At 33.2% G+C, this 22,786-nt stretch overlaps 1 protein-coding gene across 2 annotated transcripts in view; it reads right to left on the bottom strand.

Moving 5' to 3' along the window:
• Window positions 1-22,786, bottom strand: part of LOC142342186 (thyrotropin-releasing hormone receptor-like) — a 62,922-nt gene that overhangs the window by 24,005 nt on the left and 16,131 nt on the right. For both annotated transcript variants that reach the window (XM_075393412.1, XM_075393411.1), the window contains one exon: window positions 1,956-2,144. In XM_075393412.1, coding sequence (XP_075249527.1) covers window positions 1,956-2,144 — 189 coding nt within the window. The remainder of the gene's footprint in view (window positions 1-1,955; window positions 2,145-22,786) is intronic.

The raw sequence follows: 22,786 nt of genomic DNA, 5'->3' as shown, positions 1-22,786 counted from the left end.
AAAATGGATTCATTCTGTTTTTAGCCTCCCACCAGCTTAGCTTATAAGTTTGAGACCCCCAGGCGCACGTGATTTTTTACATGTTAGCGTGCTATTTAGTAACATATAAGTTTCAACTTGGGGTGCAAAAACACTAGGGGGCAAAAACAGAATAGATACGAAATAGTTAATAAACAGCTGTAAACATGTAAATAGACGCAAAAACTTAATGGACACCCATAAACCTGTAAATGGACGAAACAAAAGATTGAATCAAAAAATATAAGACACATGTTAAACTGTAAAAAGACGCAAAAAGTAAAGTAGTCGCGGAATGGAACAATTTTTCAGAAAAATTGACATCCAAAAAAGACGCCGAATTGAGGAATTTTGCAGAAAACAATTGTTAGACCCCTGCAAACCTCTAAGAAGCCCAAAAAAAAACATATCAAATAAACTCAATTTAAAAAATTCGTTTGATGAATGCAATTGAGAGTCACCCATCAAATCAAATTTAGCAAAAAGAGAGTAGTCAATTCACATGTGGTTTTTTACCGAAATTTCTCTCTGTCCAAATTTGTTTGTTATGGACTAACAAAAGGAGGTTTCAACTTGACACTGGCAAAACCTTCGTTTTATAGATGGAATAATTTACGGATGTAGCAAAGCGACACTCAGAAATTTCAGTTGATGGTAATTTCATTTTCCTTTATGCCAGACTGAAACTGAGGGATACTTGCCAAATTAATTGAATTGTCAAATTGTCTTTAAGCTATCTCAAAACGGTGATGCTTGAATACAAACTAAAATCTGAAAAAACATGAAGTTGGTACGATATGGTTTATTATTAACCTCTAAACCACTTTTAATGGCTTAATTGCCACCAATCCTTAAAGCTTTAAACAATTTTTACAGGCTAAAAATGAGCATTTAATTAGGCTTAATCGCGGATTGTGGAAACATTCAGTGCATAAATTAGATACATTTAGTGCGAGATCGTTTTACGTTGCGTGCGAAAAAGAGATACATAAATGGAACAGATTCGTGATACATATCGCGCGAAAAATGGGATACACAGCTTTAATCTCAACTTCGCGGATAAAATTTGGACACTTTTGCTAACACGAGTTGCGCAATTCCCTTCAGCTTTGTCTTTCTTTGCTAAAGTACCTATTTTTCTTAAAATTGTTGAATTTTCAATGTATTAACATAAGAACAACGAACAAGAGATACACAGATCGGGCGATTTTGCCCGTGACGAATTGGGTATACCTCTGCAGAGTTATGATTTAAGCTGTTGCTATTTTGTTTGCATGAGTTGACCAGAATATGAATGTGTTATCGTCAAAATGGCAGGTTCTTCTATAGGTTTAAACAACAAACAATTCATATTTCTCGTTGCTTTGGAATGAAATCATAATCACAAGTTTGTATTTATCGCATAGTGAGGAACATCGTGACTGACTTATTATTGCATGGTGTCTAGGAAATCAACCCCAGAAAAAAAATCCGCATAATTTCAGATAGGTAATAAACCCCCCAAGGAAATAAAAACCCACGGAAATAAACCCTCATTTCAAATTTGAAGTTCGGTATTGATAGTTTGTTTCATATCAAGTCCAGCGGGCCGCTAAGGCATGGCCATGGCTCGCGAGGCATGGCGAAACGCGATAAATGCGCAGCTCATAAAAGTCAAGAAGGTATTTCCCTGGGGGTTGATTTCCTATTTAAAATTAAGTGGGTTTTTTCCGCAACCGTTATGCATGCATCGATTACTGTGAAAAAAATATTGCTTGGTTTTGTATTCTTAACATTTAGTACGGCCCAATAAAAGGAGAGATTAGCCATTACTAATTATAAATACCACCTTAAAGGTTGAGAAAAGGAAAAAAAAATGTTTGAAAATATCTATTGCGAAGGGTAATTCACTTTGATTGAAAATGAAATTCAAGTGAGAAGAAAAGAATGCGCTATACCTGCAGCTTCGAAGTCTAACACGAAGAGCACTCCAAGCACGCAATAGACGGTCAGCACCGCCCACATGCCACACACAATTTTGATACTCTTTCCACGCCCACAACCCTGCAAGTTGGCAAAGGGATCCTGGATTGCCCTGTATCTCTCGACAGTAAATGCCAGGATGGTCGTAATTACCGCAAACAGGCCTAAAATAGTTCACATCACTATAGAGTAACCCATTAAATTGAAAGCAGTAATTGATTAAATTATAGAACTCGGGTCGTCCTATTACAAAATGTCTATCGAGCAGGTTAATCATGGGCCGCATTCGGGTCAATGTGCTGGGTTTTTATTACGTCAATCGTTATGTAACAGACATCGGCGGGTCTTTCAAGTATTTATGACTTGCTAATTATAGGCTTTGATTTGACACACCCCTTCATGAAAATTAATTTTTACCTGACACAATTTTTTTCCCAAAAGATTACTTAAAAGATATTGCGTATTGACGATATTTGTTGCACTCTTCACAATTACTTTAAATTTGAAACGGAGAAAGAGCGGCTCTGAGAAGATCTTGACCTAGAAATTAGATGTCAATCAAAAACAAGCCTCTTGCTATATAATCCAGCTGTGTATGCAGTAATTTATACAGCTACCCTATCAAATATTCTTTCATAGTGCTATAGAAAAACATTTCGGTCGATCGGCGATATACTTAACGTAGATTACTGATTGATGGTCATGTCTGAACAGTTAAATTGGAGGAATTCTTGAAAAACGAATTATTCGTGGATTTATTAAGAATTAAATTACAGATATGCTTGATTTTTGTTTCTGTTAATACTATTCCGTAAACTAAACAATAATCGGTGATATTATAGGACATTTGCCATAATTTTCAGTATTACTGAACAGTTTAAATCGTAGATCAGCTATATTAACGCATGCAAAATACGCGCATATTATAGTAAATTGAGCACATCAAACTACTGCTTTTGGCAATCGTTATTAGTGGTGTCACTAATAGTGGTGGCCTCGTATAATTTCATTAATAAATTGATGTATCGAAAAGCAGGAATCCAAAATTGACTTTTTTACTATACATTACACGACATTGCGTATAAATTCTAATTAATCTGGCTATTTTATGTAAAATGTATTATATCAAACAATATCGAACAAGAGAATGAAAACAAGGGGAATGAAAACAACGAATAAAGAAAAAAAAGAAATTCAATCAGACGTCACAAATCTACGTTAGAAAATCAAGCACCATCTCATTTTTCCAAGCAAAAAAAGGTGAGCGCTTTTCAATAAACGAATTGCAAGAATTTCCAATTGATCACACTTAATGAGAAAAAACCTTTTTACAATGAAAAAAAGGTTTTCTTGTTTAAAAAATAAGGATTGTATCAGTGTGCAATTGAAAATTATCTCATCAAATTTCAATTATATCTGTGGCCTTGCAAGGGAGTGCGCCTATTCGTCTTTTGTGAGCTGTTTAATACTGGATTGGATTACAGCTGATTAGCAAACTTTATACCAAAGTTTCTGTTTTTTTGTTTCCATGAAGATTGCTAAAACTGAATGAAATTTTTTTCATTCCGAGTTCATGGATACATAAACACCAATTTGAACATCAAACCTTTTTTGTTATACAGTTCAGGTCGGTCCTGTGTATTTTATCATCACTAAATTTGGAAAATTAACATTAATTTATACCGCATAACCCAACTAGTAAAAGATATTTACAGTATGATTTTTTCTATTTTCTTTTGATTTCTATGAATTAAATTTAGAACTAATAATGGTTAAGTTGGGAACACGAGGTTATTTTCTCACTTAAAACTGAGCATCCGAAAAAAATTGCTCGCCAACAAAAAAGAGAAAAAACTTAGAAATCAAGGCAGGTTCGTAGATATTACTGAGCATTATTTTTGTTACCAAATAAAAAAAACAATTGAAAAAAATAGTTTGTTGAATTTTAAAACGAGTTGTCTATTGATTTTGTGTAATTTCTTCAATCTGTGATTTGTTGGGTTGTCTAACTGTAGTAATCGGGGTTCCTATAGCAGTAAATTCCATTAAAATAATCCCAGTGAAACCTTTCAAAACTTAAACCTAAAAATATCACAGTCGCGGAAGTTCTATAGTTGACAACATTATAACAAAATATTCAATCTAAAAATAATCCCAGTAAACTCTTAATAAATGAAACCTAATAAATATCGCAGTCTAAAAAAGCGCAAGTTAAAAAAGTTAATTATCATCGAGTGATTTTCAGAACTCAGTATGTAGCACAGTATTGAACGCAAGATTAAAAAAGTACAATTTGCTTTGGCAAGTGTACTTAGTTTTAAGTTTTTTGGGTTTTAAACTATTTCTCTATTATGTGCTACAAAGTTCAACTTAACACTGTTGTGCAAACTGAATTTTCAACTTGCACAAAAAATTCAACTTAACACGATAAAAATGTGGTGAATGGTCAGATCTGGAAAGATCAACACATCAAAAATTCATTTGAGTACATTGTTTCGACTATGATCTGATAAGATCTTACACTTTAGTTAATGTCATCAAAATGAATAATACGGAACCGTTTTTCAAAACATGTTTTTATCATGCAGGCATTAAACTTTCATCTCACTCAGTGAAAGTAAAAGTTAAAGTTTCTGTTCGCAAACGATAATTTTCTCAACCTGATTGAGACTGCAAAGCGATTAGTGTGATAGATATGGCAGAGAAGATATCATTGATTCGATTATTATAATAATTTTTTGAGGTTGTCTGTTCTTTCTTTTACCAATTGGATTGTGCAATCAATTGATCAGTGGCGTCTTTTTCCACAATGATGGTTTCAAATTTCACAATGAAATTGGGTGATAGCCTTTAGAGTTGTCATTGTTGTCATTCGATTTGCAATCGTAATTGGTACCTTAGTAGTATGGCTGTAGAACAATAGATGGAAAGACAAGAGGCGTCGAGAAACAAAACTGGGACACTATATATCGTAAATAAAAATTCAAATTAGGCCAACAACAACTACCTATAATTCTTTACCAATCTGCAGTTCCAATTTTAAGGTTTTCAATGAGATGTCCTTTGTCTATTTTCGGTCACCTAATATCAATATTTGTCAAAAAAGAACAGTGATCTTTTGTGGTGGACTTGGTAATTTCATAAAAAACAGAATTAACTGCGAATACATTATTAAAAGTAGGTGAAACAAGGTCGAGCAAATATGACCAAGTTCAATAATTTACAATGTTTAATTTTAAAAAAAAAACTTAAATACCAAAACAATCAAATTAAAATTTGAAGGGACATTATATTGTGATTATCATGTTCATAATCAAGTATTTGAAAACACTTCTTTTATAAACAAATAATCTATCTACCTTTCAATACCATAACAATACCCCACCTAAATTAAAAGTCAAGCAGGATTATTTGTTTAATCAACTGTGTAAAACCACTTTTGTGGGGAAAATCTACAGTCCAATTACATTTTGAACACAATACCATCCTTTTTAACATTTATAGATAAAACTGTAGCATCATTAAGGCCCTATTTTAAACTATAATGCCAACAACCAAATGACGATTTAAAATCTGGTCGGAAATATTATTATATTAACTGATCTACTGAGGTACCATCATTTTATTGGAAAACATGTAAACATTTGACCATCTGGTTATATTTTCTGATCTTACATGTTTAGAACCCAAAAAAAACTATATAATCTTAAACATTCCTAGACAATCTGAAAAACATTGGGAGTATTTTTTTAGTCTGTGCAATGCAGCTTCCAGGGATACCGAACCAATAATAACAGCGCTTCCGCAATTTATAAGGAGTGGAGAGGGCGGGGGTAATTTTCGAGCGGTATTTTGAGCTCCCAGTTTAGATTCTATTACTCTTTTGTTCAACTTGAATAGTGTGAAGGAATACCTCAGACCAGACTATATTATACGCAGACACGCAGACGTGTTCTATTTTCAATCAGTCAAGGTCATCTATATCTGATTTATGGACGCAAATGGATGAACTATCTCTATTATCAAAAAGGCGGTCTCAAAATGCATTAGATGCACAATTGTGAAATCAATACTGACAATTTGACCTTGTAAACTTTCTAATAGTGAAGTTTGAACAAAAGTTCGCTCAAGTTCTAAATACCGGTTGCCAAGTTTCAATAAATGGTAATTGGAAGTACCCCAAGATTTTGTTTTATTTCAAGTAATTAAATTGAACATATTTTGACTTCAATCTTTTGAAGCGCGGCCCTTTGGGGCAAATTACCAAGATATTACTTTCAAAACAAATCCAGGTTTATTATGTTGAATTACAATCAATAAAACGACCCAAATGTAAGAACTGTTGAACAAATCTGTTAACATTTTTTATAAGTTTAATGTCTCATGGGGACGGACGGACGGGGGGATTGGGACAAGAAGGATAATTTGAATGATCTTTTAATAAAAGCCCGACAATATATTGAGCTAAACTAAAAGCTGATGTCAAATTTACAAGTAAATGCGAGTCAATATGCAAATTAGTGCATTAATTGTGATAATGGCCGAAAGGTTTTGTTTATTTTGGTCTTGTCAATTTTTTTACCACTTGAAGACATGTAATATGAATGACCACTGTCTTCTTTAATAAATTTCATACAAAGTTGAGTGTTCCCTTTTTCTGAGATCGAAAGGACCACTTCACTTTTATGGAATACTCTACCCAACATTAGATTTAATTGGGTTTCCAATTTCAAAAAAGGATTTTAAATAAAGAATCAATGTTTTTATGACAACAATGGGATACTACAGCTGAATAAAATCAACCTAACTCATTACTGTAGTCTAATGAATGCAAAAAAAATTAAAAATTAAACTCAGGGGGGGGGGGGGAAGAATGCATTCATTCCCAATTAGAATTGCTTTAGAATTTGACGTTGCATTTTCCCCCGTAATTATTATTGGAGAAATTTGGCTTAAAAATTATTTTGAGAACATGTCATTTTTATTGAAAATTAATTAATTAAAAATTATACGCAAATTTGTTTGAGCAAGCTGAACATTATTTTGGTAAATGCCCTCTATAGAAAAAACTTTTTTGAAAAAATAATCGACTCTGTTTCATTTCAATTAAAAACAACAGAATTTGTCGAAAAGTAAGAAAAACTAATAATAGTTTGAGCGTTGAGAATAAACATTTTTTTTGGTTATACTGATTCAAAGGAAAATCGAAAATCCTGAAAAAAACTATTTTTATAAAAGGATTGAAAAAACTACTCAAACAATCAATTTAACGATAATTACATTTTTGATTATGTTGGCCGCAAAAATTCACATTTAAAAGTATGACATCACCATGACAATTGAATGATTGAAAAACAGAAAACTTGTCAAACGGTATACCATCGTTATCAGAATTCGAAAAGTCTCTTCATTGGTAGATTCAGTTTGGTTTTTAAGACTTTTCAACAATGATATTTTTGTGTCCGGACGCAAGAATCGAAAGGACAAATATGATTTCAAAAAAATCTAGGATAAAGTTCGCTTATCACAATTTATGGAATATCTTAGCAAAAATTGGTTAAAAAAATTGCCAATTTTCTTTAATACTTAGCATTAATTTGGATCTTATCTACGCCATTTTAACAATGAGAACAACTTCAAAGATCTATCAATTAAACGGTCACATTTCAGGAAGAATAACAGCAAAACTCAAAAATAATGAATTGTATTTTTTCCTCCATCATTAGAACTAAGTAAAAAAATCATTAACAATTGGTTTAGCGTTCCGAGTGTCTTTCAATGCCACTTTTTTCCTTTCAAATATCCGTCAGTCAAAATATCTTCAGCAAGATAAACTCGATTCGCATACGTTACCTATCTTCCATGGTGGCATTAAAAAACAAATTTTGGATTCTCCAAAAATTGGAAAATAGTTCGGTTCTATAGATCCCTGAGAAAACTGAAAAGGCAAGATAAACGATTGGACATGAGACTTAATTTCATTGTTCTGAATGAATTGCTGTTTGTCTGAATGAATTCCATATTAACAATTTGCGTCAAAATTATGACGCCAAACATTGTGAGGCACTCTTTTATATGCCTCCCAGTTAAAACAAAACATGTCATTGAGTTTAACAACTAGTTTTGCGTCCACTTTTAATACTATAATTATTTGATTTGGTTAAGCTTAATTGTCGGATTAACTTTTGTTCATTAATGCGTCGGGTCAAAATCTGTAACATTTTGGGACTATTGTGTCTGGGACTGTTTTGTCTGGGACTATTTTGCAATTTAGGACTGTTTTGTCTGGGACTGTTTTGTCTGGGACTGTTTTGTCCGGGACTGTTTTGTCCAGACACGGATTTCATTTTAATGTGACATGAGCATTGAAGGGTTTTTGAAAGCTGAAACAAAGTTTTTTTCTTCAGAGGGCCAAGGTTTAATTTATTCAATATGGTTGCTCAAACTGTTATAAAGCAGTCAATTTACTTCAAATGTGTCATTTTAATGAATCTTAATAAAATTTTAAAAAACAATCAAGAAGGCGTAAATAAAACTGAATTTTTGAATAATTTCGGGAGCAAAGAATGGAAATAAGTTTTTAGCAATTAATTCATTCAGTTTTTTGCAGGATCAAGGATATCACTTTTGGTCATCTTGGCAAATGATACTCGAATCATGAAAATTGAAAATCTTCGAAAATATGAAAAGAGCAAAATTGAGACTATATAAAAATTACCGCTTATTACTCTTCATAAAAAACATCACTTTAATCAAGAAACTCAGAACATCTATGCATCAAAAGAACATCAGAGTCATTTCATAGTGAAATCACATACAACTCAACTGAAAAATCAACTGTTTGCTCACTATGATACTTTCATCTGTTAGAACGCAATGAAAACAGAACGTACTCGAAACTTGAGACAGCAAAAACTTTTCATTAAGTTGAACTTTATCGCTTTTCGGGAAGCTTTCTTCGGGAACGTGAGAAAAATTGAGATTATTTCTCACGCAACTAATTTACATTTTCACCAAAAAAAATCTTAAAATACCATTTTTGTTTATCTCGGCCAAAGATATCTGTCGTCCAAGAAGGAAAAAGATTATGAAGAAAGAAAGAAATTGGGACATAAATTTCTCAGCTATTAAATAAATTTGGAGGCTCGGGACAATAAGATATTAAACTAAACGCTTTTTGACCGATTTATCGGAAGTACATGTTAACTTATTAGTCAAAATTCAAAACCTGCAGTAGAAAATGAAGTTCAGACTAAAATTGCTTGCCACATTGTTTGTACACGCACCCCGTAAACTCCCTATCAAAACATAGAGGTTTTTGGTGAAAAAAACCTCCAAATAAGTACAACTATATGAAACTTTATTATTAATTATTTTGCATTGAAAAATACCAACAAAATCAGCTTATCAACTTTCTGCGAAATGCTTTTTCCCTTACATTTCTAACGCAGCAGAATTTAAATTAAAGTATCGTAAAAACTTTCATCGCAACAACGGCAGATCATGAAAAATAAGGTACAAAGCTTCATTGACATTTATCGTCCTATTTATTTTCCCAGAATACTGTTCTTTTCTGAGTCCAAACCAATCTTTCAAAAATTTGAATACCAAAACGCCAAATGACGAACTCGATCACCTAACGTCTAATATCTGCGAAATTTTTTCAACAAGGAAAAGGAAAAAATGGCATTGCCTTTCTATTGCGCTAACTAATATTCTAACAAAATGTATTCAGGCCAATTGAAAATCTTTTTGTTAGAATATAGCTTGAGCAACAGAGAGCATGTCATTTTTTTCGTACGCAGAGAGTGCGGAGGCCTGGCCATTGTTAAAAATCTCGTTTGTAGTGCTTGTGTGTCAATGAGCACATTGAACACCCATTAAAACTATATTTTGTGGTGTTAGGAATATTTGGCAACAAAGAAAAAATGAGAAATTGAGCAACCTAAATTTGATTTGTCGATAATCGGATTGGTCAATACATCACAAAATTGCCAAGCCGTTACAAGTGATTTACGGTCGCGCTGCAAGCTGCAATTTTTATTTTTGTGTTGTCGGTTAAACCCCGGTTGGTCTATTTCTCGATCGCCATAATCTGTTCTCAATTAATTTTGATTTTCTTTTAATTTAATTTTATTAACGGTATTTATGGAATTGACAAAAAATTAAGCTATCGTAATATTTTATTAAACAAAAATGATGAGAAATGAACTTTTCCAGAGAAGAAAACAGTTTAGGAAAATGGTTTCTTTTTGCTTTCAAAATCGTCACAAAATGGGATTGATCTATTTTGTTTTCCTCAAAGCAATTAACCTTATAGTCTACTCTAAACAGCTGCATAAATGTATTATTAATTTATGCAAAAACTTTTCCACTATTTTTCGATTTACACATTTACGTATACATACACTCAATGAATTTAATATTTGAGATTTTAAATTAGCATAAGCAAGTTTCAAAACAAGGCCAGCTTTATTGTGGAGTAGCACAAAATTGCCTACAAAATTCTGAGCCATTTCTACATAAAAAGTTTCAACGATATATCCATTTTAAGTGTATAAGTGAATGATGATCTTGGAAAATTAGCACCGAAATTATACCTCTCCTAACCAAAAAGTACTGTTTAATTTTTTAATCACATAGTACACATGTAACTTTTGTGCAAAACCATTAAGAATTAAGTTCTGACCTTTAGATCGGATATTACCCCCGATAGGAACTGAAATGAACAATAGTTGGTCTTTTTTATTTTCTAATACTTTAGAGATGTTTGGAGAAATCTGCACGGACTAATAGCAGTTTTTTCCATTAATAAATGCAGAAATGCAGCTTTGATGTCGAGGTTTTCAAACAAAATTCACGGAAGACTAAAAATTACAACACCATCAATGGATTGTCGAAAGAATGTTCAAAAATACCAATACGTAAATGCGTACTTGAACATCAATTTCTGTGGCATCTCCGAATAATATCACTCAATGCGCAATTTTTTGATTGATCGAAAAATTTTTTCCATAAGGTTTTGCAGTGACTGAGATAATATGCTCAATATAATCCAAAAAACCAAATCATATCTACATTTTTGCATGAATTGAAGAAATTTTGAAAAGAACCCAAAACCAAAACAATTTAAACTCGATTATTTCACTCTAAAAAAGTGCAGGTGAAATTACATAAAAATTCAGGTAAATTAACCTGAACTGCCCGTGTATTCAGGCAAAAGCCATAAAAGTGGAAGAGGTCTGTTCTGTGTACAAGTTCTCTATCTTTTTTCTGTGATCAATAAACTTGGGCCATTATCTACAAGCACAGGTTGATGATAATAACGCTAAAACTTCATATTTGCAGAATTGGTGCACATTTCTATAGTTTAATTGGAAAAAAAAAGCTGGCCAATCTTAGCCAAGTTTTGGTTTGGCCAATCAAAACTTTCACTAGAGCAATGGGAGCCTGGCACTCATGGTCTTCTCAATTTACGCGTGCGAGCATAAATTTTTTACTTAACTTTATTTACTTTTGGCTTAATTCAAAATAAAAATCGGGCACAAAAAGAAAATCAAAAAGTTTTGTACTGTTTTTCGTCAGTACTTTTTTTAATTAAAATAATTTTGCGTAATACAACGATCCCAGATCAATAAGGAATTTCAAAATGCTATGAAGGTTATTTAATTTTAAAAAGTTAAAACCATGATCATTTATTTTTAGCTTAGGAGAAATCATACATAGGCTCCATTGGAACGTTTTTCCTTTCTTAAAAGATGACTGACAAATTAGTTTTTAAAAGTGCAGTTTTTCTGAGAACTTTTTGCTTCAAAATTAAGTCTTAAAAATTTTAGAAAAAATTGCAGGTAATTTAGCTGAATTGGGTGCAGGTAAGCAACTTTGGGAAAAATTGTGCAGGTAAATTTTACATCCACGTGGCCTTACCTGAACACTGTTCAGGTAAATTTACCCGCGCATTATTTGGTGTGTTATTAATTAATTGTTCGAAACGAGGGCCCTGCAAACTGCAATGAAGAAAAAAGAAAGAAGGCTGAAAGATTTTGGGGATTGATTACAAAGATGGCTATAAACTGGAGCGCAATAATAATGAATTTTTGTATAAGTCTAAATTAAATAGTTTGAAATAAATCGTTTAAATTAATATTTTCAACATATTTTCATTGATTGGTCTTGTCTTCTCTGGACTGCCATTGTATGTAGCTTCGCGTTTTTATGTAACACACGCAAATATCAAAAATATAAACTTGATGCACCTCCACTAAATCAAAATACTATAACACTACGCAAATTTATTCCAAAGAAAGTACGTGTTTGTCATATTTTTTTCCAATATTTTAAAACAAAATTGCTGGTAGAAAAAAGGTTTATGGATAATTTCTGAACTATGTCGTAATTACTTGGCACACCTCCAGAGGAGACAAAGAATGTGTACAGGTATTTGAGATTTTTTTTGCATCAACAAACACATCGCGTAACCTCAGATTTTAAGCAGCTTGTTCTAAATGTTTGGAGTATCGCGAAATGTTATCTCCTCAAACAGAACCTCCCGCAATACTTGACGAAGCCAAAGAGAACTCAAAATTTCTTTAAAACTATAAATCTATTAATGATTGAGTTTTATAAAACTTTTTGACAGACATCCATTTTCAGTAGCAGAAACAACAACATTCAACTACACTGTACGGCTTAAAAGCAATGCCTGTTTTCTCAGTTCTTTGTATCAGAAAATTTGAAAATTAGTGCAATCAGCCGAAAACTTTGAAATGTTGAGGAATTGATTGAATATATTTTCGACAGCGCGGAGTTACCACCCACAGTAATTCATAACTTAACCGGTATGGATGCCAGATGTTTCTTACAGTGTTTTATACTTATTCATTCTCTCTACGTGTCAAAATATAGACATGACAGTCTAATTTGTCGCTTAAATTTTCTCTAATTTCAATATGATCATAATATAAAAGAGTCAATTTTTATTATCCCTCTGATTGAGGAGAACCTTGCTCTGACAGCTAAAAACGAACAGTGAGGGAGTTGAAGTGCTTATGCTCACAGGGAACGGTCAAGCGGCAAAAAAATTAACTGTGCTGGAAGCTACTTTTGGGCTTGCAAGTCAGTTTTGAGGAAGTGACTTGGAGGAACAAATGTAGCTTACATAGCACAGTTGAATTTAGACTGTGAGCTGAACAAAAAGAAGACAGTTTGTTCCTCAGCCCGCACAAGGGAGCCTTCACGAAACAAACTGTACAATCAGCTGATTTTAGTATTTGTCACATATGAACTGATATTTTGGGACATATGCAAAGAATGAAAAGATGCAAAAAAGACTATACGCCATTTCAGTGAGTTGGATCCATGTGAGTTGGAATACAGGTCGTGATTCAAGTAATTTTTCTTGCATTTAGATATTTATAGATACTTTTTGTCCGCTGCATTGTAGTTTGCGCTGTCATTCACGCCCAACCTTGTTTTATCCTTATCATCATCGCAAACCTTAAAAGATTTCAGGCCTTAAAAGATCTAAATAAGATATTCGTAGCTTAATTTGAAGGCTCTGTTAGTGTTAAACATTTACAACAAATAAAAACTTGTTGGTCTCAAAATTGCATCCAAGGTCTTTTAAAAACAGGAACACGCTGCAATAAAGTCGAATAAAAGGTCTAAAATACCCGCAATGGTCAATTAACTGCCGCAGCTCGTCAATATATCAAGGAAGACGTTCAGGGAAATTTAATTGATTTGGCTTTGTAAGTTTTTTATACTTTCACGAAAATCTATTAATTGTTACTCTTTGCAACATGTTAAGTGTTGTCTCAAAGGAAGCAGTATGCGTATTAGCAGCCCATGATAATGTCAATAGGCTGACAGGGGATTCAACCGACAAACAAACAATGGGAATTTTATTTGGCAAACCTATTTAAAAATAGGCTGCGATTTCAAATTACCAGGTTTCCGCAGGTCATTTTAACGTGAAATTGAGCGTTATTATGCTGATTTTCCGCACCTTTGGTTCTTTTCAGCTCACTTAAATAACTTTCAGAAAAATCCTCTGCACCCCGGAATTATAAATTGCAGCACCGGTCATATTGATCCGCAGACGATAGTTTGTCCTTGAAAAGCGCTCCCAGTGGAAACCTTTTCCCAAACGCTGATTCAATTATCAGTTTTTTTGTAGTGAAAATTGAACGGCATCAAAGATTTACTATAGTAGTTTTGACACTCGGAAAAAAGAGATGCCCAAAATTAGGGCTTAATTCTCTCCGTGAGTTCACCCCCGTCTGAGAAAAATATTACGAAAGGTGAGAATCTCGGTTGGAAATTAATTCAAGCGTCGATTATTTTGACAGGAATCGTCTATACAGATTAACATTACATCCAATATGCCATTATGAGAATGTTGAGGTGGGGTGGGGGCGAGGAGGGGAGCTTGCGCGTTAGCAAATATTCTAAGTAATCAAATCTTAAATTAGATTTCACGCTGTCTAAATAGAGCTTCTCTAGCTTGTTGAAAATTAGAGGTGGTGATGAAATTCCTTTTAGTTTATGTAAGTGTTCATTTTGCCATGAAGCGATATTAATCTGAACTAAAATTTAAATTTCTGTCAAATAAAAATGATAAATGATAAAGTGAAAAAAAATTGAAACCATGACTAACCACGATCATGTTTTGATGGCAAACATTATTTCCTTCTCCATTAAAAGCATCTAAGATCAATATTGGCACACTCAATCTATTAATTTCAGTTGCTAGTTCTAGGTTTTTTGCGCTATATATATACCATTCTTATCAATAAAAAACAAAAATTTTGTGTCACACAGAATAAAGAAATGTGTCACACCAAAAAAAAATAAATGGAATGACAGGAAGGTAAGGACTCTTTTAAATGCATTTATATTTCTCCTCAAATGCAAGGGATAATGACCGTCGATATTTTGAAAGCAGTGATATTTCGATTAATATCGTATTTTTTGCTTTGTTCATTCGGAAAAGAAGCATCATTCAAGAGACGGTATACTGCTGGTCCGTACATTAGATACTTAAACGACGGGGTTAATCGCGGGACCACATGTATAACTTGAGAGTTCAACCCCTAGTTCTACTCTTGGTATATAGTTAAGTATTAAATAAAGTTAAATGCAAATATGAATTAATAAGTTATGTTAAACAGCATCAAATATGAACCGAGCATTAAGGGATAGAATAATTAAAGTTATAAGATTGAAATAGCACAGATTGAACTATTCTAAGTTAACTTGTAACTTAGATAGAGTTTGAGAGATGTTAAATTATAACTTAGAGAAGTTAAGCTGAACTTACCTGATTTCCAAATTTGTGCTAAGTTAATATTTTATGACTTAGAGAGTTCTTAGTTAAGAACAAGTCACAAAATATTCTAAGTTAGAAAAATATCTCAAGTAAGCTGAGATTGAGCAAGGGAGCAATACGGGAGTATGATTTTAAATCAGAAGTTATCAGGGACCAAAAAGTGTTGGTAGTTGAGCGTGCAAGCTCCTTTTATACTTGCGGACACGTGGTTCTCTAGTATCCTATTGGATAGAGATAACAGTGTCGACAGAGTTACCAAGGTTAACTTGGTGTTATCTGTGTGGCGTGATAATATCACGTCATTGTATTCTCAGTTTAAGTTAGTGGTCTTAAAATAGTAGCTTATTCAAAACTACTTAGTAATTTGTTCACAGGTTAAAATGGACTTTGTCCAAATCAAGTTTGTGCTTCACGCACTATAACGTAAGTTCTCAAAATAGCACTAAGATTATCAAATAGTGTTACTGAGTGTAGCACACTTCAGTACATCCCATCCCGGTCCATAGGTATTAAATCAAAACATCAAATTTTACATAATCGAATAAATTATTTAGCTTAATTTTATAATAATTAAGCATTTAAAGTTTGTGAGGTAGATTACTTGGTGAAAGTTCTAAAGTTCATCGTAGCTTCTTGTTTCTGAGTTCTCTCTTGAAGAAGGGTTGACGATGTCCTAAGATACAGGGCTGTACAAAATAACAGATCCAATTTTTTTGGCTGGTCGTTATAATAGACCTTTTGAAGTTTTTCTATAAAATTGTGCTGCTAGTACATCTGACGTTGAATAGTAGAATAATATAAGTTGAAGAATATACTGGTTAAGTTAATGGTCTATAATGACAAGCGAGGTAAATGAATAGGGAAATTAAAATTACTGCGCACAACACCATAAAGGCTAGAGTTGCCGCAATGACTCCCCAAATAAAGAATTCCGTTTCGTAATTCATCTTTATTTGAGTATTGTTGAAGAATAAATCAATTGAAGTAAGCTTTGTAGCTATAGTTTAAGGAATTAATATTTAGATTTAGTTGATCATTATGAATTAGCTTTAAGAAATAATTAATCTTGCTTTTTGTCATCAGTTCAAAATAAATAACAATTTCTTTTTGTTCAAAGTCTTCAAGAAATAAAATAACTTCGCATTGAAATTCAGAATAATATAATTCGGAGATCCTGAAAACTTTATCGTTAAAAATAATCTGTTTAGAAAAGTTAACCCAAGCGGATTCAACATGATCAGAGAGTTGACAATAGTCTTTAAACCATTCGATATCAACACCTCCTTCGAAATATGTGTTCATTTTGAATAATGTAGTAATTCAATTTTAATGTCAATGGGGAGAATGGAAGACCCATTAATCTTTGAAAGGAATTGACAGGAAGATCCAAATAGTACTTAAACTATAAATGGTGGATGGCGATGAATGAAAACCTGTTAAAGAAAGGTTGTAACATTTCTATATCCGTGATCACCAAAAGACTAACATATTAATTGAAATAAGTGAGCGGTTGAAAGTTTAGATTATTGATGTTAAGAATTTCTTCTGTATGAATAAGCTTTAGAATTTCAAATAAATCGTACTCAGGAACTTGATGAAAATAAACTACAATTTTGTTGGAATTGTTATCTTGCAAGAATAAGATAATCTCTTGTAACTCAAATGTCCAATGAACTGACAATGGTGTATAGAATTTATTTCCAACTAAGAATGTTTTCGAAGTTTTAATAACTTGCGATTGAATAAATTCAGCGAGATCACAATATGTTTTGAAATATTTAACGTCTACTGAAAGGTTGTAAGACATTAAATAAATTATGGAATTCGATGGAACAATTGAATGATGATAATAAGCTATCGGTAAGGATAATGAATAGATTTTATTAGAGAAGCGAGAATCTGCTATCTAAAGATAAGAATGGACTCCTTGTTCACCATAAATTGCGCTAAGTGTAATCATTGAAGATTGAAGAAATGCGGATTACTTTACTTGATGTAAGTAATGTAATAAAGGAGAGTAAGGTAATCAAAATGGCTAATAATTAGGCGTTTGAACTAACGAATAATTTTCCTCACCGCGGGAGAAAGAAGAAGAAGTAATGAAGGAAGTACTGAACATCAACAACCACAAATTTATCTATTCCATTCCGTGAGTGCTCAACGTGATGAGCGGAGGATGTGGAGTTGATGCTTCAGATTTGCGATCTCCAGTTGGAGCTCAGTAATCCGTTGTTCGAGCTGTTGAGAGCGTTGTCTTTCTGTTAGAAAGTTTTGCTGTACCTGATAAGTGAAGGTATCAAGCTGAGGAGTGAGGTTTGCTGTAATATTATCAAACGGGACTTGTATTGTTTGTCCTTGAAGGTTGTGATTAGTTAGTAGATAAGAATTTTTGTTCGACAAATAACCAATGAGATTGAATCTATTGATGTTGGGTTGCAACTGGTAGATTAAATTTGTATCGTAGTTCGGGTGTCCATTAAAACCGGGGGTTTTAGCTTGTATCTCAGCTTGATGTTGTTTTTGTAGGCGGTCTTGCAGGGGGGTAGTTGTGTAATGATGAAGATTAAGAAAGTTTGGTCGTGACGATTGAGTAGTTGTAGTGTTTGCTAAGACATTGGGTACCGTACTGTTTGTCTTGGGTATATTTACTTCTAGCGGTGTCGCTGGGTTGAATGTCTCTCTAATGAATTGTTTACGTGGTTGTTTCTTTGCAATTGTATCTGCAGTTTTAGTTCTCTTCTTGGATGATGTAACTGTTGTTGATGAATTTGAACTAGTTGCTTGAGTTTGTATTGCTGAAATCTTGATAGTTGAGAGAAAAGTTGTAGATGGGGTAACGTGAGTTGTGGGTTGTACTAGTCTGTCAAGTTGTTTAACTCCAGATTGAGGTTTAGAAGTTGATTGTGTATTGTATTCGGGCCAACCACTTGAAGGTTCCTTCTGAAAGACTGGTATCAGTTCGTTAGGGATTGAAGAAAGTTCCTGAAATATCAAGTATTCTCTACTCTTATTCTATTCTAAGAGTATATTTTTTGAAGTTATTTTGCAAGTATTCTCTTTTTCTTATTTTTTTGTATTCTCTTTCAAAGTAAATCAGTAGTAATTTTGAAGTCAGTCTGTATTATCATCATATAGTTTGATGATATTAAAGTAATAGAGGAATTAATCCTATACTGGAGACGTAGGAACGTTGTGATCGTTTCTATTTTCGTCTTTATTATTCTCATCATGTAGGTTTGGGTAACCACTTTTATTCTCAAATCTTAAAGCTTGTAAGCCTATATTCTCTGCATAAGGTGGAGTTTGAATAACTCGTTCTCTAATATTAATATTTTCGGTTTTTGGAACTTGCATTGTCCGTTCTCTATTTTTATCAGTATTATCATTCTCTGAGTTAGTTGCTAGATAGATAGAAGTCAGAATTGGAGCTGACATTAAATCAAATCTGGCAGCAAAGAGTGCTTTACCAAAATGAATAGATGCATCTGTAATTTTATTAATTTGCATTGCTCGAATTAAGCATAAGACTATGTCGATGAGTAGCTTAATGAATAAGAAAGCGGCAAAAAATATTCCGCATCGCTCAATTATATATTGTATTTTACCAAAGGTTTCAACAAATTGATTATTAAAGAAGTCCGGTGAAATGAATGAATCTAGATAAATAGTTCTAGAGTTATAATAATTCGTGCCTGAAATATTTGAAAATGATTCTCTGCTATCTATTAATGACTTAGTAAAGTGTTTGAGAACTCCTTTCATATTGAAGTTGAAAGTTATTGAATTCCAGAATGACATCATTTCTTTATATGTGTAGATAGAAGCATAAATACTTGCAGTAAAAACATTTGCAATTTGTTGAATAACTATATGTGGTTTGAAGAGTGCAGGTCCTCTTACTTTTGTGATTTGTGGGGTTAGTTCAACCCATGAATTATCATCGTCAACATCTAGTTGAAATAAGTTGGAATGTTTATCAGAGCACAATTGTTCTTCGGCTTCAGTGAAAGTTTGCCTAGAAATCGGATCAACGAAATGAATTTCATCTTCATAAAGAATTGGTATTCGATTATAGCACTTATTAAGAATCTGTAAGGGTGAATGAAAATCAGGACAATTATATAGCCAGGCAACATTGCCATTTGTTTTGAGAAACATAGATCTGTTTCTTGTTAAGGTATATCCAGCTAAACGCGGATTTTCATGAGAAATCATTAAAGTGTTAAGAATAGTTGAGCGCTCTAATTCACAGTCATTTCTTAATAGCTCTAGAGTAGAAGTTTGAAGTTGCCGAAGATTATTAAAGTGCGGATAATCAATTTTTGTTCCAAGATGTGCTTCGAAATCGATATTCTCATAAACTTGAGAATATGTTGTATCAACTGTTTTGTTGTCATTGGAATAGAATTTATTTTTCATAATTATAGCACCAGTATCGGGTTTAAATTTGTGAATGGGTTCTCCAGTGTTCATATCAAATCCGTCACGAAGACTAATGTATAGAGAATCATATGGCGTAGGATATACTATTCGTGGATGACTACATAAAGACTGTGGTTTATTATAAACTTGGAACATAAAGCTTTGTAAGTCGAAATCTGACTGAGCTGAAGTAAATTTAGGATCCTTTACTATATAGTATTTGTCATTAGCTTTAATCATTTGAGCGTCAAAAGTGCGAATTATAGTGAAAAGACAATTATTGGGTTCATCCCAAGTGTATGCAAATGGATCAGTAGATGTAGAATCGCAGCCTCCGGCTGATAAAGGACAAGGTAGAGGTATATTTTGCCAGTTATTAACTGTGCCATCTCTAAGGTTTACATTCAGGCTAACATTTTGCATATATGTTTCATAATTGTAGTGTGTAATCCAACCTCGGGAGTTACATTCACTGTTTCCAGTTCCAACATCGCCTGAGTTAAAGTTTGAGAATAAAGATTTGACAAAATCGAATTCTACTGATTTAGAAGAAGAGGAAAGTTTTATCTTTTTTCTTTCCTTTGCAAGTTTGCATTTCTGAGCATCAAGCTTAACTGAAGTAGTAATAGTATTATGTCTGGCATCTATGCTGCTAGAGTCAAAAGAATCGCAAAACCAACGTAATTGCTGTTGGGTTGCTTTACACATAGTTGCTTCTAGCTTAACTTTATAATTTCTTTGGTAGAGAGTGACTCGTGCTTGATTAGTGCTAATTTTATCGGGGCGAATTTCGCAAGGTGCTACTTTGTTGAGAGAATACATCTGGTTTGAAATCATTTTTGAGCAATCAAAGTGGTTAACATGAAGGTTAGGAGCTGTGTTTTCATAGATACTCACCTTTTCAATTGGTCTGGCGTCAGTGAAAGACGTTAAGAGTAATAATGCAAGAAATATAATAAAGATCAAATATTTTGTATAGCAAGCAGTTATAACGCAGAGAAGTGCAAGAGGTATTATAGCAATAAGTTTAAGAAACTGAACAGAACGAATTTGGTTTCCTATGTAGGTAATAAAATATTCTACTTTTGAAAGAAGCGCTTTCTTATCAGTAAGTTTCTCTTTAAAGAACTGGTCTTTAATCAGTGATAGTGGCATATGGACGTTACGTTTTGACCAAATTAATAGCTTTTCAGGAGGGTCTAGAAATTTAAGGTACGGAATTTCTTCAGGTAGACAATTATCTCTACTTACGACACATTCTATGAAGTGTGGATGAGAATCGTTATATTCAACTAGGAGTTTTAATTCTGCAATATGCTGAGCAATTTCAGATTCAATATCAGTTGTTACAGGTAGGAACAGAGTTAAGCAAAGTAATATAAAAATAAGCATTTTGTAACTTACGTTTATTACTTCGCCTATTGCTGGTGATTTCTTGATTTCGCCGTCTTCCATTTAATAAACGAAGACAGTATAAGGTGAGTCTAACAGATTCAAGTTAATATTATCCGTGAAAGCAATCTGATATTTTAGCTCGTGAACGTGAGCGGGGTTATAGGGTACCCAAAATATGACAAACTTTGCGTTATTTTCTGAGGTTACGAAGAATGCAACTGTTCTCTGTTGATTAGAAACAAAACACTTGTCAAGTGTTACAGTTTTATTTCCGAATTTCAATATTTTCTGTAGGAGGAATATTCTAATATACGATAGTGGGTCGAATGCAAGGGCAGTAAGAACTTGTGTTTCAGGGGAAGGTGGTAACATAGATTAAGGGTCTACAGTAAAGGGAGCTTCGATGATATCAAGGTCTATTTCGTCTCTGTTGTTCAATTGGAAATGAAAGCGTTCAATATGTTCTGGTTTGTTAGGCGTCCAACTAACAATTATTTCTAAGTTTACAAACTGGTCTTTAACGAAGAAAATAACAATGTTTTCCTTATATGAAATATGATCGATCAATTTTTGCTGACTTGTTATTATATTTCAGAATTTTATGGGGGATGTTATAAGGACTGTAGGAAGTTGAGAAAGTTGTTCTTGAAGCTATAACCCAATAATCGTTTAGCGGAATATTCATTGATCAGTTGGTGGTTCTAAAACCAAACAAGGGACATTTAAAATGTCTAAGTCAACTAGGCTTGATGAATGAATTTGAAGTAATAGACTGTTAAGTTGTTGAGGATTGTATTTTCCCCAGAAGACAGCAATAGGGTCTTCGTTAGAGTTAGTAGCAAAGAATACTACAGTTCTTACTTCGTTAGAAATTTGACAACTGGTTAAGGTGTTAAATTCACTATTAAATTTCAGCTTTTGATTTGCCTTAATGGAAACTTTCACAAGTGTATCAGGGTTGATAGAAAGAGAAATAAGAAAACCGTTTTGGTCGAATGAGACTTCGGTCATATATTAGGATTGATTGTCTTTACGGTGTCGGTGTATTGTGGTGTGTTTAGCTGGTGATGAAAGTGTTTAGTGTAGGTAGTGTTTGTCGGGATTTAGAAACTTTCTGAATTGTCAGTCTCTAAAGAGTTATGAACTCCTGCTATAGTCAGTGACTGAGAATTGAATTGAGAATCAATATTGAACTGAGATACCTGGTATATGTTTTGTGGAGATGTGTTGTTGCAAATGTTTGGTGTTCACAAATTGAAATGCTTGAAAACTTTGCTAAGTTTTCTAAGTTTATTAGATGAAAGAGGCAAAATGTGAAAGATAGAATTTGGGACAGAGAGAAAGAAAGGGAGAGAGAGAGAGAGAGAGAGAGAGAGAGAGAGAGAGAGCGAGAGAGAGAGAGAGAGAGAGAGAGAGAGATGTAGAGCTGAATTGTGAGAGAAAGAAGTGATTGATTTCAGAAGGTAACTGAGAAAAGTGATTTTGAATTTGGGTAAGGCTCTTAAATAGTGGTTTTCAGGGTTAAGTTACCAAAATATGTGTGCTCATTTCTGATTGGCCAATTACTAGCCGTGACTAGTACCATATAGCATGGTGTTAAACTGTGATATGATTGAAATGTTGCGCTAAGTTCTCTATTTTTAGCACAGAATTGCGTTT

The sequence above is a fragment of the Convolutriloba macropyga genome, chromosome 7 (genome assembly GCF_964194025.1).
Source record: "Convolutriloba macropyga chromosome 7, txConMacr16.3, whole genome shotgun sequence".
NCBI lineage: Eukaryota > Metazoa > Xenacoelomorpha > Acoela > Convolutidae > Convolutriloba > Convolutriloba macropyga.
Note: the sequence above shows the minus strand (reverse complement) of the source record. Positions and strands in the feature narration are given on the sequence as shown.